Genomic DNA, 26,126 nt, shown 5'->3' on the forward strand with positions numbered 1-26,126 from the left:
CTTCTAACAACTGTAGACCAATTTCTCTCTAAAGAGTTTCACTGAAATCTCTACAAAACAATATAATAATGCTCTGTGAATAAAAAAGAATTAAGTATAAAATGAAACCAGCATACCAGCAAATTTTAAAACAGCATAGTAGTTAGCTCAAAGTAGCAGAAAGAGAGAAAACAGCATTTTCTTTGGCTTTTCTTTCACATTGCTTCTTTCCGCGTAGCAGCACATTTATCATGAAACAGGTGTTACAGAATATTTACGGGGTAGTTTGGAGACAAGGAACTGAACTTGGTGTTTATACACAACTGTAAATTTCAGATGGACAGTTAACCTGGGCAGAAGGAGGATTTGGTGAGTGAGAAAGGAATCTTACACAGCATATAAAAAGACATACTTTTTGAAGGACATATTTCAAAGACAAGCATTATCTTTTTTGTTAGCAGAATATGTACTGTACAAAACATACACAAAACATACACTGCATCTGAAAGCACAAATTTTGCACACTACAAAAGTTCCTAGTTAAAAGTTTAGCTTGTATAGACTACATCTTGCAAATATCTTAAAGCAAGACCAAGATAGCATTACAGAGGGTAATTATAGACTATTATACCTTGTGCCACTGGCCATCATTTATTTTGTTGGGTATCATGGTGTTGGTGTCTCCACTGCCCAGATCATATGCAAAGTAAGGCAGTCCATTCTTTATCTGAACAGCAGCAAAATCAGCATGGTTGATGCGGGCCATATAAAAGAGCAAGCCAGAATCAGCCATTGTTCGGACTTCAAATTCAATTGTAAGTCTGAAAATCAGACAAACAAGAAGACAAAAACAAAGGAAAAGATATTCAGAGTCATACATAGACAGGTTTATCTGCTTTACCTTTCTATATTCCTTTAATGAAACTTAACAGTTAGGGCCCTATTTTGCTTGTCGATCGAAATTCAGGAAAAATAGTCTGGATATGTGTGAATTGCATTTCATACATATCTGATCCCCAACATGTAAGTGTTCTTTAATCCCTTAACTGTGGAGATATAAAAGTGCAACTTCAGCATGGAATTTCTAGATAAAATTCTGAACTGCAGCTGTAGTTGCTACCTCAAAACCCCCAGCATCTGTAAAACTCCAGTGATGTTATCAGTCATCCACACACATATCTTACAAAAAAGAGGAAGCTGTAGTGACAGTTGGCAAATATTGAGTTTCTAATGAGTTGTATTGCCTGAAGTTAGGTTACAAAACTTTTAAAGATGGACAGGAAAGACTTTACAGTAAGAATATTAAACATTGTTGTTCTGATTTCTCCCAAGAAAAAATGGGGATGTGTCTGCGGAGAGCTGCTGTCTCGTGAAAATCACTGACTGCCCCCAACAGAGAAGCCTTCAGAGGCTGCCAACCCCATATGAACGCCGGCAAGTGCAGAACAGTGGACAGTGAGGGTGATGGCCCTCCCCACATGGGATGCATTTACTGCATTTGTAGGTTTGTTCTTATAGCAAAAAAAACAGAATGTGATTCAGACTGTTGGGATGCTAAGGTTATAGTGGCAGCAGATCACTAGCCTAGCCCAAGTTAGGCTACCAAGTAAGCACCTGAAGTAGTTGATAATACAAACAAGAAAAATCATTCCATGAGAACAGTCAGGCGTGGATTCTTACTTGAAAAATAAAACATGCAAGTACTGCGGGATTATATATTTATTTTGATGATTTTCCTAATTTTCTAAAATTAGCATAAATGAAAATATGCAGTATGGCAACTTTGTAGGTAAAATAAGTGGGAAGACGATGGACTTGTAAATTAGTAAGGCTGCAAAAATATTCACTGGTGTGATATGGCACATTTGTTAATGATCATGTGCCTTCACAGCAAAAATGAAAAATTAACAAGTTATTGCTTCACAAAGCCATTGGAAATCGCTATATTTTTAGAAACAGCTCTTGGAATTCCTTTGCATGTCTATGTGTATATGTATATATATAGTTATACTTTAGAAGGACAATTGTCATTTTGCCTGGTAATTCTGCAAGTTTGATTTTAACTGTCAGAATAAGAAGGAAGAAAGTTTGCTTATTATATGGAATTATCAAGTTACTGAACCAAGAAACTCCCTTTTAAAAAGCAACTCTGTTGTATTAACTCAGTTGTATGAACTGGCCACACATTCTTCCATTTGTTTTTCTTTAAGTAAGTCAGTCCAGGATTTGTATGTATCTTAGCCTTTGCAAACAAAGAGGTAAACTGTGTTTGCGAGAGCTACTGAGGTGGACTCGCCTAGGTTTCATAACTAAATGCTACTGGTGTTCACTTAATGACATGAATTAGGCACAGGACATGATCCTCAGATTAGGCCCATAATTGGAAGGGAAAGCTTTTGAGCATATTTAAGGGAGAGGCATTTTATCTCACATTATTCCACCAAAACTTACTATTGAAATAAATGATATACCTGTTTTTCACTTTGGTGTCATCAAATGCAACTGCAAGGTGGCTGTTCCTTGAAAGACCAAATTGCTTGCCGCCTTCCAAAATGGCTGGTTCTGTGTCAGCAGCACAGGAATCCTGTAGAATTTATACTGATTATACAAACTTCATATTCTGTATCTCAGCTGGGCGCATGCTGGAAGTCTTTCAGCTGCTCAGGAATCGAGCATTCTACCTATTACAGACACTTGCCCTGCAACTTTTCAGGGTGTTGATGTCTCATCACATTAACTAAAGTAAGTCACAAACAGGTGTAACAGGAATTCAGTTTAAAAGCAGAGCTCATAAAGCTGGTTGTAAAAGCAAATACAAGTAATATATGAAGAGTGCTGCTTTCATAGCATCAGTGGATGTTTACAAGATTCCTAAGTGATTTCCAGGCAGCTTTGTTTTCTCTTAGCTCACATAACTCTGAGTTTTACACATTAGGATGCCCTCTAACAGAAGTGAAACAAGACTTAAATTTTAAAGGAATGCTGTTCTGTTGACTTGAAATCTAGTCAACCGAAAAATAATGAGTTAAAAGTAGTTTCACTTCCTGCGTCTTGTCAGTGAGTCCTCTGTTCCACTTTTGCCATATAGTTATACACTTGTATTCTTTGTTTAAAGTGCTGCTGTTTCCTCTGTTATTGTTGAAGGGCCCCCACAAGCAATGGGGGAAGCTGACTAATTGATTTATAGAAGAAACAACTGTTAAACTCCTTGAGCTGTCTAATGCGTAAATGTTACCTGCTGGAAAAATAAAGTTGTCCCTCTCTCTTATCTATTTTATTTATGTTAATCTTAAAGTGATACATTTAAAAACATCTTCTGTCTAGTATAATTTTCTCTCTTTAATTTGACCATGTCTGGCACTAAAGCTCTTTTATATGTGGGTGCCAGGGGCCATGAGAGACCATGGTAATTACCCACTCCTATTCATACCTAGCTTTTGCCTCCCATTGAGAATACTTTGAAAAAACGGCTCAAAGGATCTAACACAGCACAGTATCAGGACAACAATACCACAGAAAAAAAGCCAAATTTTGATAGCTGTGAGCTTATTTTTGAAGGACTGTGGCTGATACAGTTTTGGATTGGCGACAGTCTCTTGTTTGAGCCCTGACTCAGCAGGGACCTGCGAAGCACAAGGTGCAGTGCTTTGCCGACAAAGAGCTCTTTCTGTGAAACATTTCAAAAATGTCATGAGTGAATCATCAGGCATTGAGATTTCAACAGCAAAGAAGAAATTTCTTTTTCTCTCTCACTCAGTTTTTTAGTAGTGTCACATTTTTTTTTCCACACGTCACAAATCTTCCCAATAGTGTAGGAATTAGTTTTCACAAAGAATACTCTGTTTTGAATGTGACAGAGTAGAACACCATGCATTATGACAAATATACATCAATATACAACTAGGCAAAGCAAGGAAAAAATGGGGAAATCCAGAAGGACTAAGTTATGAATGTGTGATAGTAGTCTTCCAGTGCTCATCAAATAGATTAAAAAAACCCCGCTCTTATCTCATAATGCTGAATAAAAAGTTTCCAATTATTTTAAGCTTTACAACTTTATCTGGTAGTTTATCATTTTTAGTAGCATTTGGGCTTGCTTAGATTTGGAGACCGGGACTAACCGCTGGTACTGGAACAGCAGCAATGAATGAAAAATGCACAAACACATACTTTTTGTGGCACACTGTTACATGGTAAGAGGACATACAGTGGCATTATATTGACTCCCAGGCTGGTTTATGTTAGTAAAAGGCCTGGCCCTGATGCCTTGGGTGCCCCAGCATCAGCAAACACTGTGCCATGCCAGCTGGGGGACCGTAAGGACAGGGAATGGGAGGAAGTACCAGGCAGACCAGTGATGGTTGGAATCATAGCAAGCACATGCTGATTTTTTGCTGATAAATACTGATCAGTAATACTGAACACACACTGGGATGATGTAGAAATGTTGGTTAAAAAAAAAACAAAAAAAAACAAAAACAAAAAAAAAAAAAAAAAACAAGGCACTCTTAAAAACATTCCAGGCTCTATTCACAAGTCTGTCTCTGCTTTCATTTTAGCTTAGGCCAGCTAGCTCTACAGCTTTTACAAGAATGTGAACCAAACATTCCTGGTTCTGTTTTTCTTTAATGGCCCCAAGGTGTCCTACATTTAAACTGTTTAATAATCTTCCCATATTACCTTAGAGCTCCAAGACTGTACTCTTCAACTAGCCACTTTATCTCAGCCTTTTCAGGTGTCAAAGACTTGACTGGTTAAAATCTGTGTGTTCATCCCAGTGGCAGTGACCAATAGGAAAGCGCACTGGTGGACTGGTGTCACACATTCTCTACACACAATGCTATATTAGCAATCACAAAGCAAACAATTCATGAGGAGGGAAAAAGAAGGGAGCACCACTGAAATAATGGCACTGCAGCTCATCCAGTAGTGTTAATAAAACAACTAAGGAATGCTTAGGAAAAATGTTGGAAGATACCGTCACAGAGCCAAATGCAGATGTAATGCTGGCGCTCTTCATTTCAGTAGCAAGTGAATCCTGAGAAGCGGTAAATAACATGAGGCAGAAGCAGCAGTTACTCAAGCACTGGTCTCTGATAAGAAACGTTTTAGCACTTGCAGCAGGCAGTAGCAGCAGACTGGTGACCACTGTATTTCCCAACTACCCTAAACCTAGACCTTGTCTTGCCCTTAGTAGAAGATAGTTTCTTCATTTGGAATTAACCTTCCCCAATGCAAATGGATAACAGAAGCCTAAAACATGCCCTGAAAGGCCTTAAACAGAGCATATACCTTATTTAAGCCTTCTGTGAGGAAACAAATCTTTTCTGCTTTATATTTACCAGATACAGTCTTTCCACAATGTGTTTCTGTAGAGCTAATTGTCATATGACTGCTACCTCATTATTAAACTGTAGTTATTCATTTTGTTGCAACATTCCAGAAAAATGTTTAGGAAAATTCAGATTAGCATAAAAAAATCAAAAATCTTGCCTTCTTTGAAGTACTTTCAAGTCTACAGAATACAAAAAAAAAATTCCAAGAAAGAAAGTGGAAGAATGCTGTTTTTCAGATTTTTTTAAAAAACGTCTGTTTCAAGTTATCATAGACTCTAGATATCTACTATATAAAATATCTACTTACAATAGGACTAATTTCTGGTATTAACGAGTAACTGTTCCTCTCGATTTTGCCATTTAAGAGTTAGCACTCAGATCCTTAAAAAGTGCACTTGTCTCTGACTTTTTTTTTCTCCCTCCTTTTTTGATAATGCATGATCAAGGGACAATATCTGATAGCCTGACTTCACCTTTTCACCACAGTGAGAGTTAAGACTGGATTACCCTGTTACCTTGAGGTTGTCTGGTTTCTTATCTTTGTATGATAGCCTTACTGTACTGCAAATTTACTTACTTTTAACCCCAAATGGAAACATGCATCCAAGCCCTGACGTTACAACTACTCCACCTTGTGGTAATTGCTCGAAAATGCTGACCTACCTCAATGGCAGGAATGATGCATGAAGCCACAACTCTGAGGCTAGGGGCTAGGTGATAACTACGGTGAAGCTGCTTGTCTTGTGTCCCAGGTTCCCTTTTCCAGGTACACAGACAGCTACGTACACCATAGAGGCTTCAGTCTTGCAGGGTGAAGCTATGCCATATGTACCTGGCCAGTAAACTGGCCATAAACCTTGAATATAACTTTACTGAGTAGAGTTTTTTAGCCAAATTTTTGTATCCCTTTTTGTAAATCCTGCCTGTATTCAAGGAGAATCAGCTGTGAATTCTGAACGCAAGTCAGGTAACAAAGGATGCAGTCAACTCAGATTCTTTTGTCCCTAGCAGACAGACCCGCATCCGGCAGACTCACTGAAAATCACAATCGGGGTTTTTTGGAGGGTAGGGAGGGTCCACATGCAATTCACTGGGAATCTTGATCATCAAAGGCCACACAGAAAAATCCATAAACAAACAAAACTCACTGTTCTGTAAAGTTGTGGCAGTGAAGAGTTGTGAAATGGAAATGAAAATTAAACCTGACCTTCACCTAGTGTAGAAGCTCTTCTTAAAATGGTTGAAAGATCTTCAGAGGAAGACAATCTGGAGACACTCTCAAAATTACTGACTCTACTGTATTTTATATATGTAAAAAGGGAAGTTAAGTGTTCTAGTTGTCTACTTCTTAAAATTGCTGTTAATTATTAAAATTAGAATATATTGTAGTTATGCATCTGGAAAATTTAAACATAAGAGAATTCTTAGTATTTTGGTAAAGACTGCCTGACAGAGGGCAAGCAGCAAAAATGCTTAGGTGAGGAAGTTGATTGCCTTTCGTCTTGATGTGGGGAGAGAACTGACTGCCTTGGGAGGAAGTTCAGAGTACAGTAGTGTACACAGGCCCCCCTGCTGGGAAGTGTGCAGTCTTTTCACTGTTTGGAAACCTCACACCCCTACTGCACTGTGTAAACCTGGGCTTAACAAAACACAAAGGTTTTTTTTCCTATGAGGATTTTCCAGGGGATGTATTATTCAGTTTAATATTCAAATACCTAAGCTTACATCTTTTCTGGACAGGAAAGGGCTTCATCAACTTCTAAAACCATTGCCCTTGTGAGGGAAGAAGTTTTTTATCCAGTTGAATTGTGTAAGAAAGACCCCTGCTATGTAGCTATCTAAGTTTTCTGGCAACATCTGTTGCATTCATTTCAGCACTGACTGAAGTTTCAGTTCTCAAATTCTTCAATCTCCTGACTAAATTTATAGAATAATAGTGGAGGATTCGCCATATCAGAAAAGACCTCTTGTCTACCTGTTTCTTCAACCTGTCACTAACGTGGCTGTTATCACATGCTTCAGAGAGCAGTGCAAGTAACGTTGTGATATGATGTGGATCTCCCATAGAAAAATTTCTTTTCCAGTCCTGATCAGATAGTGGTTGGCTTACATACTGAAAAGTGGGGATTCAGGGCTAAACATGCAAGTAAAAGGCAATTCTGCTGCTAAATCATTCTTTAAAATACTCTTGCAATAATCCAAGCAAATAAGATCAACCAGTTTTCATGTATCTGCTGATTTCGCTGACCTGCAAGAAGGTGTTTCCTTTATAAAATTATGCTGTTTCTGTTATTTGACGCTGCTTTACTGTTCTTAATGGCTGTTCTTTCCATTTTGCCTTGTAAAGGAAACTTCTCAAACTTTACCCGAGAAAAGTGATCTACACTTACAAGAGCTGAGGTTGGAAATGGCGTTGCAGAAGGAGGGGACACAGTAGGAGGAGTCGTCCTTGGGCTCTCTTTCTCCCTGTAAGCATCGAGTTCAAGTTGGACCAGGGCTGTTGTGTAGACTGGTTTATCTTCTTCCTCAGGTGGCCTAGCCTCTGGTTCTAGAGAGGGACATTGGCCAATATCTGCATTTTCAAAGGACACGGGCTGAGCGAAGTCCATGGGGCTGAGGACATACAAAGAAATCAATGGCTTTGATCAGTTTTTCTGCCTCTTTGTCACCCATTTAAAAAAACAAAAAAACACTATATGCTTCAGTGTAATTCGAATTCACAGGACAAAACAGCCAGGATTCATCTGATCTATTTTAGGTACTTAAACAGGACACTTAAATTAGGAGTGATAAGCACCATGGGGTGCATTGGTGGGTCCTATAGTCAGCATAGGAGACAGACACCCTCTAGCAGATTGTAGGAAAGCTGAACTGCATTCTGAAGAGGTCTGTCATGTCTGTCTGTCTTTCTGTCTGCTGTATAGGGATGGAGTGCAAATTGCTAAAATCCTAATCTAGATTATTCAGTAAGTGAAAGAAAGATTCAGGCGGGAATTTTCTGCACAGGTTTTACTTTATTCACTGTTCTCCCCCTTTTTTTAACTTAGGTCATCCTTCCAGATCATTGCAGCAGACACTTGCCATAAGGCAAATTAATCCCTATAGTGATTTCCAGAATGTGGATACTCTTGGATATCAACCTTTTTTAAAACAAAACATCATAATATATGATAAATACTTATCACTGAGGCAAGCCTTACTGCAATGTTAAACTGTTGAATTTCTCTAATTTTATTGTTAAATAGGAAGGTGGTGTCTTGTCTGTAAAACAGTTTATTAATTGCATGTCACATGGAGTGCATATTGCAAACGAAAAAACAGGCTTCATTAACCAGATATTTGTTGGCATTAGTGAGACTTACATGGCATTAATGACAAGATTCCATATACAGCCCTCGAAGGGTGGTATGTTTCTGAGAGGTGCAGTGTGAAACTGAGAAGAAGTACCCCCCACAAAGAGCTTCTTTACAGAGACAGGCTGGTCTGTTGGTAATTTCTGAGTCTGTACTTGGTCTTCATCTACTTGAACAGTAAACATCCTATGAAAAAAGATTTTTTAAAAATATATATTTAGTACAGTTATTGCCTGTATTGAAATGGCCGTTTCACAGGCACCATTAACTCCTGACCAGCTATAACACTGAACCCATATTATGTAATTAGCAGCGCACATTAAATGAATATTAAGCACTAGAAGGTTTTCAGCTACTACTATGATTCCTTGGTAGTTCTCTGACAGGGCTTGGCAAAGCCATGCTGTGAAGAGGCAATAGTATCAGTCTCTGGTTGAACTGAAAGAAGTGGGTTGTCACGCAACAGCACTGACATGGTAAGAGCCAAGCTTGCTGTACTGTGAAGTTAGGTATAATCATATAGTGCTCAGCAGGTTGGTAATAGCATGGGGTCACCGTTTGCTTGGCTGTTTGTACATGTACATGTTATTAGCTTCTTGCTGGGGGACAAACAATGCTCCAGACTGCTCTGATTGCAGGAATCAACTGCAGATCCATACTGTACATTTTTAAAAAGATCTGGTTATTTTTTCTGGGGGAGAAGGCAAACTAAGAGAATTGCTGATTTTTCATCACATACTGACACCAGTGCTATAATTCACTCTCCTGGGTAATGCATATGTTATAAGCTAAAGACACAGCACATGCACAGAACAAACTGGAGGATGTAAAGAGCAAGGTTCCTGCAGCCTTCTAAAGCATGATGCTCCTGGCTGATCATGCCAAGTCAAGAAATGGGGGGGAGAACAAATAGGGAAGGGGTAAAGGGGTAACTCTGGTGAAGGATGTTACTCTGGTAGAAGCAAGACTCCAAATGTGAGAGAAAAGCTGAATGTTCTTGCATGTCAAAGCTACTGAGCTATCCCTTATGCTGCCGCGTGTTACTCATAGCTACTGCTTGTCAATGCCTTTATCTATATACAGTACATCTCATCATTAGCCACTGCCATAGTAAACATTTGGCACTAAGTAGAACGATACAATTGATGTGCATCAGTATCATGTACCTTAGAAGAGAAAGCAAATATTATAGGTGCAACATCCAGTTACGTCTTGATATACTATCACAGGTCAAGCTACTATATTTGCTGTAGCACTGCGTACAGGAACTTTCTTTGTTGTTTAATGCTTCTTACCGTCATCATTACTGCACAACCATGTTCTGTCACGGAGGCACACAGTGTTTCACATAATGCACTCATCTCTTTCCAAAACACCTTTTTTTCTCCCCAAAATTTATAGTTAACCTGCAACTGGACATTAAAGCTGGGGAGAATACTGCCCAAAGATATTTACATTTTTTAACGATAGAGAAAAGTAAATCAGTCAGAAAATTGTCAAAATACAAAACAAAGCAGGCTATAGAGAGTACAGAAGGACACGCAGTGACTAGACACTAGGGAATTGTTGCTCAAGGAGGCTGCTGGGAGGGCTCAGGACTGCTGCAATGTTGAGTGGAAAAAAGAGGGTTAAATTGCCAGCTGGACAGTGCAGCTTCACATTTCACTGCTCAGGGCACATAAGTTGCAGACATGTATTAGTCTTAAACCTATCTTTGCTGAGTGGGTCAAGGTGCATAAGTGTAAAGTGCGGTTCAGAATGATCACAGCAGTCTTAACTGCAGTTTTCAGCAGTGGCCAGAGTGAAGCCTGATGTTCACCTTGTTGGGTTAAGCCTGTTCAGTTATATCTAACACATTTTATAACCTGATGGATGTCACTGCTTATTTCCAATTCTTTTCTTTTCTTTTGTTTTTTTTAAAAAACAACACTGTTCATAGTGCCCTAATCCACTGAATGTTAGTAGGGCAAATACCTGCATCAAGGCTTTGATCCGTTTCAGAACGACAATTACTTCGGGCCATAAATAATACTAACTGCCCAAGTCCTACACACTAGTGTAATATATTTGCTGTTTCTAATCATTTCCTGAATGGTGAAGCAGTAATAGGTCTAGGCTTTTTTATAATGGCTGAGAAAGAGTAAAGGAAGTTAAATAAATGAAATTTCATTTAAAGAACATGCTCTGAAAAGGTCTGCAACAGCTTTCCAGCAATAAGAAGCGTTATGTTTATCTGGAATTATGCACTTTCATTGTTTTAGCATATTCAGTTGGGCACTAGTGTAACCCATTTATATAAGTCATGGTATCTCAAAAAGATTACATGCTGCTGTGCTGTTGCTGTTTATTTACTTTGAAAATAGTTATTCTCTAGATGTCTTGAAAAGGTGACTTACTGCACTTCAGCACTATTTCTTATGCACAGATTACATTACTAAAATATATATGCCAAGTACCAAAAGGTTGAAGATGGCTGTCCAGGCAAATGCAGATCTTCAGAGAAACAGGCTGATAATCTGTGTAAAGCACGTAAACCTTGCTCTGCCAAGTAATAAGTACTGTCAGAAGCAGACTTCCAAAAATTTCTGGATAAAGAAGTAATGACTCTGATATTCTTTGCTTTACAGAAGCATTTGCATAGATTGCTAATGGTGTCTGTGCATTAGGTTTGTTGAGTAAAGTTCTGTGTGTTCTGTAGCACTGTCAGGTGTCTGTTACCCTTTAGTGCGTTCGATCCGGATGGAGTGTGCTCTGCCGTCGTGAAACTCGCCCGCTTCTGGTCTGAGGGTGATTCTGTGCGGATCCCGTATTCCAGTGGAGATATGCACCTCGAGTCGCCCTCTGTTCAGGAACACCGCGTAATAGGCCTGCAACATACATATTATTAAAAGGTAAGCTACGTTTGAAAATATACCATTTGGCTTAATTTTACATTAGTATAGCTCTTGTAATTTCTTGAACTTGTTTCTAATTCAAGAAGATAACCTTAACACAGCCTCAGATCCAGACACTTTCCAACTTCAGGAGTGTAATCTGCTGAAACTTCACTAAAAGCCATGGAGGATAATCTTTCAAATTCTGCCAGCATGCACTGGTATGAATTAAAAATAACATTCCTGAAATTAAAGGCATTATTTTAGATTTAGTGGTATAAATGAGTATAGACTTGAATGCAAGAACACATTTAAAATTTTCTCTGCTACTTTTGATGTTTAGTGAAAGAAATCAAGCCTGTGATCTGTAAACAGATTTTTTTTCAGTTCTGGGATTGAATTAATTAGTATTTGGGCTGGGAATTTTTTGGGGGGCTGGGAGATCAAATTCATTATTTTGTTTCTAAAAATTTCTGATAAAAGTAAAGGAAATGTAGAAACTTAGGACTGGGGTCGCAGGGTGACTGGAGAGGAGCTGAATGCAGGTTATATGAATACACCTATAGCTTGGTGATTGGGATACTTGGTTTACCTGTGGCAGTCCTAGAGACTCAACTCTATCCATCCTGTAAAGGAGGGAGTGAAGAAGAATGACTTTTTAATCACTCACCAGGGAAGAGCATGACAGGCTTCTGGATTTAGTGCACACTTAAATGAGTATTATGTCCCACAGCACAGCGTTAACAGGTAGGATTGGGAATATCTGCTGCATCAGTAACTAGAGGTTCAAACTGAGAGGGCAGGGAGTTCAGCTTATAACTTGACTCTGAATAAAGTGGAGACTCATACCCAGGTGTTCTGTATCTCAAGTGTGTGTCCAAACCACCATAGGACTTATGACACTTCCATCTCTAATCTGGATTCACACCTCAAAAGCAAAATTATCATTTTGAAATTAATTACTTTGACATTTATGAGACTGTCCTTTCTGTTTTTATTGATCCACACTTTTGAACAAAATTGGCACAAGACTGCACATATCTACGTGCAAAAAGGTTATTTAATTTGCTCACCACAGCCAAAATACTGTAGTTTCAGTTCTGCTGCTGCTACTACATTCAGATTCTCTTGTATTTTTACAATGAGGATCAGTAAAATGAGGTCATACTGGAAATCCTCATTAAAGTATTCGACTCTCTGCACATACAAATGCAGTGAAGAAAGGAGACTGTTAAACTAAAAGTCCTCTGATTTTTGCTGTTACAAGGCTTGGTCTTAATCTTGTCAAGCCCTGAATAGCATTAATCTCCGTGAGTTCAATGTTTGGAGGCTTGGCAAAATCATGCCAAGAGTTACTCTAGCAACCAATACGTTGTAGCGGGTTTCAGGATCTAACCTGCAGTTACTATAGCAATGAGCATCACACTCATTTCTATGACCTGAAGAGCTAGTAATGGTAAAAGAGCCCCTACCCAAAGTTAATGTCATGTGGAGGAGCCATTAAAATGTGTTGTCTCTGGAGTGTGTTCCTTCAATCCACTGAGAGCTATGTTCCAAAACGGGTTTGGAGAAGAGTAATGAAGTATTTCCCCAAAGCATTGAGGAAAGAAAGCATCAAAATACTGTGTTTATCTTTGACGTAACATGTCTATTTATGAGGTTTTTAATTAATCAGGACTGGAATAATTTCTAACAGCAATCACACTTTTATCAAATAGTCAGTTGGAGTCTGTAGGTAGTTTATGTGAATACACTGACTCTGTCCTCTTCTTCAGAAAGGATTTACATTGCAGATTTTTATGTTAAGGGAGAGGAGGAGAGGCTGGGGCACTATTCAAACATGGATCCCACAGCAATGATCTCAAACATCTAGGGGCTTATCCTGCATTGATTTTTTTGCTGCTTTTATTGTCTTGTGGAAAACAGAATGGTCCTGGTTCAAAGTATTGAATTAAGTTTGCATGTCCAAGCATTAAAAGTCTGTAATTAGTCCTCAGAAGGAGCAAAGAGCAGTATTCTCCACTATTTAGGTCCAATTAAAAATGAAATGGGAGCATTTGTATGATAAAAAACAAATCAGCTGTTGTTTAACAATGAACGTATCTGTTAACATATATATTTAAGAGAGAGAAATAGTTACTTCAATTAAAAAAAAAAGAGTTTCTATCATATTTTCCTTCAGACCAAGGAAAACGTTACAAATAATTTATTTCCAAGCATGGAGTTTTTACTTAAGGATGAACATCTAACAGCAAATTGAAACAAACCAAGTGGAAAAAGCTTGGTAGAAATTATGGGTTTCTCTTTCTCTTTTGCTAAGTTCCTTGTACCTGCCCAGTCTGTCTGCGCTTTCTCCTCAGGGGGATTGCTTTCCTTCCAGAGTATCTGCGCTTCCTCCTGGTGGGGACAGTTATTCCACCTGTGCCAAACAAGATGATTCCAGACTCATTCTTGGTGCTGAAGGAGAGGTTGATTTCTGTGCCCGTGTCAAAAGAAACCGGCTGCAGTTCCATGAAACCTGGTTTGGGGAAGCTAACTGTATAAATGTTCTGTAGGAAGAAGAGGATAGGAAAGCGAATTAGTAGGACTAAAGCAGCCTGTGGACAACAGAAAGCTTAATTAGCTAATGTAATAAACTATGTAAATGTAACTAGTGTGAGAGATAGAACATAGTAATTAAGCAATTTATTTTTCAATATGCTGTAAAAAACATTTACATATCTTTTTAGGTCTGGCTTCATTGGAACATTTCTGAAATTCTTTCTTACAGAAATACAAAGTTCCAGTTTTAGTTCAATATCCTGAAGTCCTCTGGGATTAAAATTAACTGCTCAGAGGTTTTTATGTGAATGTTTTCCCTTGAGGTAATACAGTGGGATTTTGCTTTTAAATCAATATAACAGATAGCAACAGCCAATGCAAACAGGGACTCAATTCTATTATTTGTCAAACTTGGACAGAAAATACTTCCATTTATCAGTCATAATTGCTTCACCATCTACTGCTTTCTTGATGAGCTAGGCTCATAAATGAAGAACTCTTTGCTTATGGCCCAATTGTTTGCACACTGATAGATAGTAACTCAATTTATAGAGTAGAGTATGTCATCAAATAATAAATCAGTGCATTCTCTTGAAGATTTTCTGTAATCACTGCCAATTCTTCCATTGTTCCAGCTGGGGTGTAGAGAACAGTCTACAGAAACAATGATTTTTTCTAAAATAACTCATCATTTTTTTCAGTAAAGTAAAAGTTTTCACACATAGAGTTAATAGATTGTGCCAGATGATACAACCATTTTTTAGTTTGCCTTTCTCTGAAATTCCAGGGCATTTAAATAACTAAGTGTATCTGCAGCCTTTTTCTTTTGGTTTTACCTTATTTTATTTCATTAACTTAGATATCTGCTTTTGTAAAATTAGAATATTTTATTTAATTCCCCAACAAAATGCTTAATCCAACTACATTTCTCACTCTGAAAAATGAAGAGTTATAAGCAAAAAAACCCAAAATTCTAAGAAAATGAACACAACTATCCTTCTTTCCTAATTGAAAACAAATCTAAAGTTCTGAAGAAAATTTTAACTAAACCCAGATTCCTAAGATTTTTAAAAAAATTCATCAATCAGGTTATTTTCAATTTAGCTTTATCATAAACCTGAAAACGTAAAAATGGCCATCCCATGACAGATCCACCTAGTCTAATATTCTGTTTGAAAGTCCTATTTTGTTTGTCTTGCTCTGATGAAGGCCAGAAGTAATGAAAACAGCAAATAAAAATAGTAATAAAAACACTTTTATTTTGGCCTGGCCAAGTTCTAGTTACTGTTTAAAGGATAATTTCAATGTTTTGGAGATAAATGCTTGGACAGTCGCACAACGACTACAACTCGTTTGGATTTACTGTGCTGTTATCTGATATGAAACTCCAGAATCAATTTGTAAAACTATTTTATGCACCAGACATTTCCAGCAAAAAAGTACAAACTATTCACTGGGAGACAACTGTCACTAGAAATATTTTTTATATGTGACTTTTTTTTTTTTTTTTTTTGCACAGAAAACTATATTTCTCCTAAGCTTAGGATCAAATTCCTTGAGTTTTATATGCACTGAAAGCCTGTTAATTAGAAGTTGCACCGATTGAAAATAAATAGTTTTGAGTAACATTTAAAGTAATCACACCACTTTTGCACAATCATTCTTAGTTATCAGTAAGAAAGCTGCATACCAGTTCAGTGGTGATTCATAGTAAGAATAAGTGAAAGAAAGACAGTTTCTGTCCTAAAGGTGACTCTGTTTCAGTTACCCTGAACATACAGTATTGCTTTCAAAGTCCTTCTGGATTTTTTGTAGCGAATGGTTTTATAATCACCAATTCTGTTATACTTTGGATTTTATATGCAGAAAAATTTTTAAAGGTTTTTGCAACACTGTCAGTGCCTAATTATGTCCTTATTTATGTCAACATATAACAGTTCTGATGTTCAGATTTCATCCCTATCTGTGTGTATGGATATGCCCTATATGATAAATCTGTTAGGCCATAAAACCAGAAACCAGAAAACATTTATGCCCATTAAGACTAAAGTACATAGAAGACAGACTAACCTCCAGTGTGCATCCTTTGGTTAGGCCAACAAAATCAGGACTGCTTAATATATTATATGGTGTTCTTGAAATTTCAATCTCTTTGAGGCAACCTATATATTTCTTTAAGTTCACTTCAGGCCTAAAAATTTTAGAAATAAGATGTATTTTAAAAACTAGACTTTAGGGAGCAGAAATACACATACACACACACTTACATGCAGAAATGCTTGATTTTAAAAAAACTACACACATACACGAATACATGTTGCCTTCTAGCATTATCACATTGTGCACTCTGTCTTCCATCATCCATCAAAGGTGTAACTGGAGATTCATCTCATCTCCTGTTGTGAACAGTCCTCTTTTCTACTTTTTTGTAAAGGAGTACTGTCACCTTTGGTGTTTAAATGCAGTGAACTATGAAATAAGTAAGTAGTTGTTCTTCAGGCAAAGCAGAAAGATGCAAGCTGGGGAATCATAACAATAAAGAGAGACCTTGACTGGAAGACAGATGGTTTGCTCATCTCTGTGCACACTAGATTTTAATGAAAGAGGAACTTTTGCAGCATACAAACATTTTGGATGGAATATTTGCTAAAGGCTGAAAAAAACCCACTTTGTTTGAATCCTGGATTTTTTTATGCTTTGGGAATCCCGTATATTCATGTGAACTGACATTTCTTTTCTATATATTTTTAAAGTATCATTCACTGAAGGATGAAAATTGCAGTGAATTTCAGTTTGTGATGCAGCAATATATTTGACCTTTTCTGTCCGTTTAATAAAGAAAAGCACTCAAATTTGTTCCAAAACCTGACTATACATCCAAATCATGAAATTTTCTAACAGAATTGCAAAGTTCTGTGCTTTGGCTCAACAGCTAGAAGCCAGGAGAAATGAGAAAAGTCCTGAAAGAAACATTGCACTTAGCATGTTTGAGTGAAAACAAACAAACAAACAAAAAAAACAAAACCCCCCAACAATTTGGAGATGACAGACCTAGGAACACCAGAATGAGACCCATAACTGCTGGCAACATCTGAACTGGGTTTGCAAGAAAAAAAGGGTTTTCAAGTCACTTCAGAAAAAAAGTTGCTATTCATGCTCTGAAAACTAAATTCAAAGAGAGAGAGAAAAAACCCTACTAGTTAATTTACTCACGTATAGTATTACAGTCATCCATGCGTGATGACAGACAGTTTAGCAGAACACCTGAATAATCTGAACAGCTCAGAGAAAGAAAAATGATTTTGGAAAATAATAAGGAGTTAAAACTATAGGGAGAGATAAAACTTAGCTCTCAGAAAAGAAAGAAAAGATTTTGAAGAACACTGATTACAAAATAAAACCGTCTTACACAGATACTGCTAAGCTGCACATTTTGGTACTGAAGGCCATTCCTTGCAATAGAGCCATCCTAGCAAGCTCAGTGTATTCTCTGGCAAATTTGTATCCCTTACGTAAGTTAAGGTAACCATCTGTTTTACTAAAATAATCCTCATTCTACATTCTACAATAATCTTCCTCTACATAACTCATGACTACAGTCATGTAGTTAGGGTCACCTTTCATTTTTGTTCTTCTGTATCCTACCTCTACATCCCCAGTTCCCTTACAGACTCATCTCCCCAGCAGCAGAACTCTTTTGCCAGTTAACTGTCAATAATGCCCAATGCAGTCCTGTCTTTGCTATCCATAAAAAATTTCATGTTCCTGCCCGCTCCTTGTCCTGTCTATGCTGCCCAGTTACAGGAATTTGCTGTTGTCTCATCCTGTAATTCCCAGCAAGACCTATGAACTCTGCATCCTGGTAAACATTTAGCACTTGCTTCATCTTTTCTTAAGACTTCCTTTTTCTTCTTGTTCCCCTCCAAAAGATACAAAAAAAAGTCTGAGTTCATTCAGATCTCAGATAAATTCCTGTTGTCGGTCTTTTTTTTTTGGTTCAATTTCAGGCTCAGTTTCAGGAGTATACAAGAAAATACTTTTGAATTATAGGAGAAAATAATACAGGTTTGTTTAAAAAATGGGTTTGTTGGATCAGGGTGGGGAAGCTGCATTTTTCAGACTGAAGTCAGGTACTACACTGGAAATCAGGGTCAAGTTTAGGTCATACCTGAAAAGCAAAAGCAGCGGACACAAGCTGACGCAAACTGAAAACACAGGAATAGGTGGCAGCTCCTCACTCTTAAAGTCAGAAGTGGCAAATTTCACAAAAGACTGCACGTAGCAGTTGCACCCTTTTCAGCACTTTAATTGCTCGCTCGGAGTGCAGTGCTGCGCACCTATTGACCCAGAACAGAACGAGCTTCGCTGCTCTTACGCAGCAGAAGTCATAGCCAAGCTCCGAAATCCGGCTTGTGCTTCCAGAGCCCCCCTCCTCCGGCAATAAACAGACACAGCTGAAGAAAGCAGCTGCGTGAAGGAACTCGGGAAGCCGGTTGTGTAGGTGCGCGCGCGGCGTGTAACGCGACAGCGTTAGGCATCTGGGAGCAGCGTTGCTTGCTGCAGCGAGGCCAGCGAGCTGAGTTAACAGCGCTCGCGAAAGCAGCTGGTATCGGTGCTACCCCCACACTGCTTCTGCGTTGCTGCCTGCACTCCCAAGCTGTGCTTACTAGGCACATGCAAGTCATGCAAGTAATCCAATTATTTTTACCTTGCTTTCATACTAGGGCGAGAGAGAAAGACAAAAAAACAAACAAACAAAAAAAAGTCAAAAATACATGAATTGTAGAAAACGTTATTCACTAGCAAGGTTCGAAACAGTTCACACTAAAGCAAATATACATCATATATAAACAACACATGATGGATCGTGAGATTCTTTCCAACTATCTATACACACTGTTTGGCTACAATAGTTAACAGTGTTAGTCTGCAAACAGATACCTTAAAATGTAATATATCTGAGGGCTTTAATCATTTGTTGCTATACTTGGACTGAGTAAGAGCAAATCTCGTAAAAAATTTGGCAAGATTGACATAACTTGTAATTTACAAAGTCACGGGCACCTCAGTGTGTAGTGCCTGCAGTAGCTCAGCTTTTCCCTAATCTCCCTCTCACTATATTGATTCTAATTTACTCTAACATGCATCTTGCATCAATGACTGACAAATCACAGCTGTAGGCAAAATGTTACTACAGGTCCAAGTAGCTGTGCTGCACTTATTTTTTAAGCAAAAAAATAACCACAAAGGATTCGCTGAAAGATAATCTCTCTAGAGATTTTGTTATGCACTGGTGTGATTTCTCAATGACATAATATTGTGTTATATTCGGTGCGTAAAATAGCTCGGATCTTTTTATCACTGGGTAATTGGACACGCGAGGTCTTTTGTTAACCCCCCAAATTAACAAACATGTCCGTTCTTTTAGCTGCAGAACAGCCCATGGACCAATCGAAACCGTTCCTTGTGCACAAGGCGACTTCAGGCTGTCATCATGCCGGGTAGCTAAAGCTGACATAGATTAATGGGTTTGTTTTTGTCTTGTTATCTGCTCATTGCAGCGCAGAATTCTCTTGTTTTTGGCACTGCAAAACTGCTGAGTAGTCATTTAAGCCCTGAGAAAGTTTTTTGGTTTATTAAAAACCACATAATATACTTGCTAAATTCAAGTACCTGTTACCTCATTCCTTAACGCTTATTAAAACTTCAGTTAAAGTTTATCAATAATAATATCCAATACTTTACAAATAATTAAACAATGGGAATTTTATTTGAGTAAGAAATCCAGGATTGGGCCTACTAAGGAAAAAGGTAGCCATATTGCATTCTACTTACATTAAATATATCAAAAGTATCATATCATATGCTTTAATTTTATTCTAGGAGGAATTTAATCTAGGGAGTCCAGGAATTTATGCCTACAAAAAATTTTAAATAATTCCTACATGCAATATTTTTATATGTTTTAAAACTATACTGACCCTGATTATGCAAAGACATATAACAGTATATAACAGTAATCCTGTGACTTGTACCTTGTAGTTCAATTTTACTACTTATGCACATAAGGTAAATGCTTGTGTGCTTAATTTTGGGGCAGTAAGGAGCTACTTCTTTGAGTAGCTACAAATTCTATTCATCGAACAGAAGAATACATTTAAAAATAGAACGCCAGCTACGTCATGGTTGTACACAGCATTAGAAAGCTGTACTGTACTGCACTGTTCTCACAGCTTATGTTGTATGTGGGTTGTGGACCATGTGAGCTGTGTCACATCAGTACTGACAGCATATACAGAGCAAGTGTCAGTCTGGGGTGTAATTGCAGCTGTGGTGGGAATTCACCAGTCCCTTACTGCAGGTGAACTTGGGACAGTGATACAGAGAATAGGATCTTCTTCCCAAACACGAAGAAATTGCTCAGAGCCACATTACCTTAGATTTCTCAGGGTTGGCAATCCCCCAAAATATATTTTCTCATTGCTTTTCAAATTAAGCCCAAAGTGGCTTCCTGTAGAAGTTGTTGCTATGGTCTCTTCTTCGTTGGTGTCTATGTCTACGATCGATATGTTGGCTGGAAGAGATTAAAGAGATTAGTTTCAAAATACCAGACATGAACAATAATGAATAAAGAATAATGAATAAAGAAACCAAAAGAGGAATATGTGGAGGGTTAGCAGGTTGTGGTAAGGCCAAGGAATTTTTTTTGTTTGTTTGTTTTGCAGTTAAAGTACTGGATTTCCCAACTGTCAGCTATGGGTGGAGGAGAGACGCGTGCGGTCCTCTGTTGCCATAACAACCTGAAAATGCTATAGCCAGGCTAGGTGCTTTATTTTTATATATTCCCTAAACCAGTTCTAACTTGGTATGTTCTCTTTGTCAGTATAATTTTGAGCTAACATTTCAGGACAAAATCAAGACAGAAGAGATCATTTTACATCTAATTTGTGACTTCAGTCCAAAGCTTGTCACTTGAGCAATATTTTTTTAATGACAAAGTTTGTTCAGCATTGTCATGATGTGCCTAAGAGACTGGAGATCAGTCACTTTAAACCTACTGTCAACCCAAAGCAATCAACTGCTGTCATGTCATATCTCAATCCAGAGTCAGTGATGAGCTATGCCCAATTATTCATATAAATGCTCATTCCTTGTATGTTTTTAATGTACGGATTAATATAAAATGTAAGGTTTAGTGAGAGAGACTTGCTGTACTGAAAAATACCAGGCAGCTCCCAAGGAATATGGGGATGTCCATCCACCCTCATGGATGCAAAGAAGGTTTTTCTTCTTCCTCTATCTTTTTTTTTCTTTCTTTTTTTTTTTTTTTTTTTTTTTTTTTTTTTGGAGGGGGGGAGTAACAGTAAATTAAATGCAGGAAATCACTTCTAATCTTTAAAACATAGAAACAAAGAGAAATCCCCAGTTATTTACATACCTAAGGAACAGAAAGAATCTTTATTTTATTAAAAGAGTGACCTGGCTGATTTCAGGTTAAAGATAGAAAAGAATGATTTTTGGAGACAAAAGTCTTGGGAGATTTCAAAAGGAGGCCTGGCTAGATGAGGGCACGTATAGTCCATGGAGAAAACGGAGCAATCTGAGAGCAAGATGGGAGGAAGAGCGTTCTCTGATGGAAGTTCTCCCTACAGGCAAGTCTCTTGCAGAAGCTGATGAACAAATGCCTTTACAAAGAGAAGGAATCTTCAAACCTGAAAACTAAAACCTGAAAGCAAACTACCCAGCTGTCAGTGAACGGGGGATAGATTTTCCTGCTTTCCTGTAAATAAAGTGCAATTTTCCTTTCATTTCTGTAATTATATTTTCTTTATATAATCCTTCTTTATAACACTTGATGCTATCTACTTTGAATGATATAAATAAATCAGTTATTTGACCTTGTATTATATCTTAACCTGTCCAGAGTTAAGTAAGTATTAAGATAACTGGATAACAACAAGGCATCCCTCATTTAAAGCTGCAGCAAACCTCCACGTGAGAGCTTGGGTCACTTTAACCAGTTTCAGAGCTCCCCCATACATTAATTTGTCTCAGGTAAGATACTAGCAGTCTGGTAAGTAGATTAAAGAGAAAGGCAAAGAAGGGTTTCACCAGCACAATAGCCAGGATTCTTACCAATCTTATCAAATGCTAGTAATTCACATTTTGCACAAGTAAAAGGTTAAACAGTCAGGGGCACTTTTCAAAATATCCCTAGTTGCTTCCGGGCAGATTTATGCAATGGCAATTTGTGCATCATTTCTGAGTACAAAGTGACTGTTGTGTTTGTCTACCAAGATACTGTACTATTAATATTTAAGTCAGTATTTTTTTCAAGCACTTTGGGATACACTGAGTACGAGAGGACAGTATAGCATAAAAACTATTGCTGTCCCAACAGAAATCACACAGGTTTGTTTTATGATTTTGAACAATGTCAGGGAACTCATGAGGAAGCTTCCTTTTTCACCCAAAAGCATTTTAGAATGTCATTTATCTAGCTGTGTAGCAAAATTATGCTTGAAAAATAAGCTAACAGTTTCAAAATAAAGTCATAAAAGGTCTGTTTAACACTGCAATCACTCACATCCAAACTAACACACCTGCAATCTGCACAGAAGTTGCTAAATCACTAGAACTTTCTAGCTCCAGCAATTTTGTACATCATCTTGCCCATGATTAGACGGTTACTGTGCTGGGTAGGGTAATTAGGAAACTCGTGGTGTTAACTCCATAGGAACTCACCTTGTTTCTGAATTCTTGACAGGGTGAAAGATTTCCATTTGCCGTCATTATGACTGTGGTTGCTGGTAACAGAAGCGGTGCCTGAACCCAGATCGTAGCTGACTTTTATACGCCCACCGCTGAGTTCTACACTCATGAAATCCTTCTGTTCATGGGAAGGATTAGATACAGGGGTGAAAAGCGCATGAGTTACAGTTCCTGTTCATTTGGGTAAGAGACGTAGAGCATTAAACAAATACTCTCTCTTTGAGTGACAAGAGACAACTTTTGTCAATGGCTTTCGTAAATTTACTTAGGTGTTTACTGCCCAGAACTGTAATGTACCAAAGTCTACTGCCAACAAGCTTCTTTTTTTTCCTAATTTCTTCTACTTTGGATTGCTCACTTAACTGGAATTTTGCTAAATTAACTGGAGTTTTGCTGGAGAGTCTGTACTTTAATTTTCTCAGACTAAAGACAGGAATACAAGTGATAATTACCGGAAACTAATATTCAGTGTTGAGTATATTTAGTGTATTACATTTAGTGTATTTACTACATACCTCAGGTAGTTTTAAACTTGCAAGACAGAAAACAACAATACTAAAGATAGTGAAACAGACTGGTTTCCAAACCAGTTTAGGATTTCCAAATAGTAATCTATACTGATGGACCATTATAGAGCTATGATGGCTGCAAAGATACAGGGACAGTGCAGATAAGTTTACTATGCCTTGAATACAAAACTGGGAAAATACTGTTATGCATACCAACACAAATTAATGCTAAGGAAAAAAAGAGTAAAATTTAATAAAGTCAGTACTCTAGCTGCTTATGTATTTCTATCCATACATCAAAAGAATCTTCAAAGTTTTCATACCCTGGGACCATGTTTTAAGAGAGAGGTTCTGTCAGGAACTGCTTGCTTTCCTGCTCCATGGCTTACTCCCAGTCTTGTTCACAAATACAGCTGTATCGTTTTTATATAAAAACTAAATAAAGTAATCATAATTATATAGAATGATATAAAATAATTGCATAATTATACCATCAAGATACAATTATAAGAATTAATTAAATAACAATTACAAAAAAACTACATAAAGACATAATTTTCATACTACAATGTTATCTTTTGGCGCAGTCAGTCACTGAGAATAAGACAGCACTCGCTGTCTCTATAATTTCAGCAATTTTGTTCAGCTTTCCCAAGAGGGAAAAGAGAGTTACAGAAGCTAGAAATAAGACGGATTTACCCAAAAGCATTTTCTGATGTGTGGAATAGTGAGTGCTCCATAATGCTTCAAGACATGCCTGCCCCTGAGAACTGCTGTACATAATTTTTGGTCCATATGAAAAGAATAAGGAAAGGATTCTGTTTCCAGTCAGCCTTGCAAGTAATTCTGGATTACAGATGCAGAAATTCAGTTATTCCAGAATTACGTGAATATCTGGCCAGAGGTCTTTATAAATCACACAGGATCACAGAACAGTTGAGGTTAGAAGGCCCCTTAGAAGGTCCCTCTGGAAGTCATCTAGTGCAACCCCTTGCTCAAGCAGGGTCACCTACAATTGTCTCCAGATGGCTTTTGAATATCTCCAAGGGTGGAGACTGCACAACCCATCTGGGCAGCCTGTTCTGGTGCTCAGTCACCCTCACAGTAAAGAAGTTTTTCCTCATGGACTTCCTGATAGAACTTCCTGTGTTTCAGTTTTTGCCCACTGCCTCTTGTCCTGTCACTGGGCAAAACTGACTTGCATCCTCCCTTCAGATATTTATACACATTGATAAGATTCCCCCGGAGCCTTCTCTTCTCAAGGCTGGCTAGTCCCAGGTCTCTCAGCCTTTCCTCATATGACAGATGCTCCAGTGCCTTCGTCATCCTAGCAGCCCTTTGGTGGACTTGCTCCAGTAGCTCCATGTCTCTCTTGTATTGGGGAGCTCAGAATTGGACACTCCAGGTGTGTACTCCAGGTGTGGCCTCACTAGGGCTGAGTAGAAGAGGAAGATTACCTCCCTCAACTTGCAATATTCCTCCTAAGGAGACACAGGATAGATACCATTGGCCTTCTTGGCCACAAGGGCACACTGCTGGCTCGTGGTCAACTTGTCCATCAGGACTCCCAGGTCCTTCTCAGCAGAGCTGCTTTCTAGTGAGTCGGTCCCCAGCTTGTACTGGTGCATGAGGTTATTCCTCCCTACGTGCAGGACTCTGCACTTGCCTTTGTTGAACTTCATGGGGTTCCCCTCTGCCCATCTCTCCAGCCTGTTGAGGCCCCTCTGAAAGGCAGCACAGCCCTCTGGTGTATCAGCCACTTCTCCCAGCTTTATATGATCAGCAAACTTGCTGAGGAGGCACTCTGTGCCTTCCAGGTCACTGAGGAAGAAGTCGAACAAGACTGGGTCCAGTATTTGCCCCTGGGGGACACTGCTACTTACAGGCCTGCATCTAGACTTCACGCCACTGATCACAGCCCTCTGAGCTCTGACTTTCAGGTAGTTCTCAATCCACCTCACTGGCCACTCATCCAGCCCACATTGAGCTTACCTATTAAGATGTTATGGGAGACAGTGTTGAAAGCCTTACTAAAGTCAAGGTGGACAAAATCCATGGCTCTCCCCTCATCAATCCAGCCAGTCATCCCTTTAGCCAGTCATAAAAGGATAGCAGGTTACTTAAGCATGATTTCCCCTTTGTGAAACCATGCTGACTACTCCTGACCACCTTCTTATCCTTCACATGCTTAGAGATGACATGCAGAACAAGCTCTTCCATCACCTTTCCAGGGATGCAGATGAGGCTGCCTGGCCTGTAGTTCCCTGGATCTCCTTCTTGCCCTTTTTGAAGACTGGAGTGACGCTGGCTTTCTTCCAGTCCTCAGACACCTCTCCTGTTCGCCATGTCCTTTCCAAGATGATTGAGAGTGGCCTAGCAATAACAATCTCTAGCTCCCTCAGCACTCATGGGAGCTCATCCCATCAGGGCTCATGGACTTATGAATGTCCAGTTTGCCTAAACAATCTAATCCAATCCTCCTCCACCAAGGGAAAGTCTTCCTTTTGCCAGACTTCTTCCTGGTCCTCAGGGTCTGAGATTCCTGAGGAGACTGAAGCAAAGAAGATATTCAGTATCTAGTCTTTTCTGTATCTTTTGTCACCAGGGTCCCTGCTCCATTCATCAGCAGCCCCACATTTTCCTTAGTTTTCCTTTCATTGTTGATGTATTTAAAGAAGCCCTTCTTGCTGTCTTTGATATTTCTTGCCAGATTACACTCTAAATGGGTCTTGGCCTTCCTAGTCCTATCCCTGCATACTTGGT

The 26,126-nt window shown here is 38.5% G+C and overlaps 1 protein-coding gene across 5 annotated transcripts in view; it reads right to left on the reverse strand.

Annotated features, from left to right (window-relative positions):
* LAMA2 (laminin subunit alpha 2) overlaps positions 1–26,126 on the reverse strand; it is a 377,777-nt gene that overhangs the window by 8,704 nt on the left and 342,947 nt on the right. For 2 of the 5 annotated variants that reach the window (XM_062572565.1, XM_062572564.1), the window contains exons 51-61: positions 22,828–22,972; positions 20,518–20,656; positions 18,791–18,802; positions 16,153–16,273; positions 13,872–14,090; positions 11,387–11,535; positions 8,678–8,854; positions 7,706–7,928; positions 4,958–5,017; positions 2,451–2,563; positions 611–800 (exon numbers count right to left, since the gene is read on the reverse strand). In XM_062572565.1, coding sequence (XP_062428549.1) covers positions 611–800; positions 2,451–2,563; positions 4,958–5,017; positions 7,706–7,928; positions 8,678–8,854; positions 11,387–11,535; positions 13,872–14,090; positions 16,153–16,273; positions 18,791–18,802; positions 20,518–20,656; positions 22,828–22,972 — 1,548 coding nt within the window. The remainder of the gene's footprint in view (positions 1–610; positions 801–2,450; positions 2,564–4,957; positions 5,018–7,705; positions 7,929–8,677; positions 8,855–11,386; positions 11,536–13,871; positions 14,091–16,152; positions 16,274–18,790; positions 18,803–20,517; positions 20,657–22,827; positions 22,973–26,126) is intronic. The other 3 variants (XM_062572567.1, XM_062572562.1, XM_062572563.1) reach the window with 2 other exon arrangements.

Source organism: Rhea pennata, chromosome 3 (assembly GCF_028389875.1).
Source record: "Rhea pennata isolate bPtePen1 chromosome 3, bPtePen1.pri, whole genome shotgun sequence".
Classification (NCBI taxonomy): Eukaryota; Metazoa; Chordata; class Aves; order Rheiformes; family Rheidae; genus Rhea; species Rhea pennata.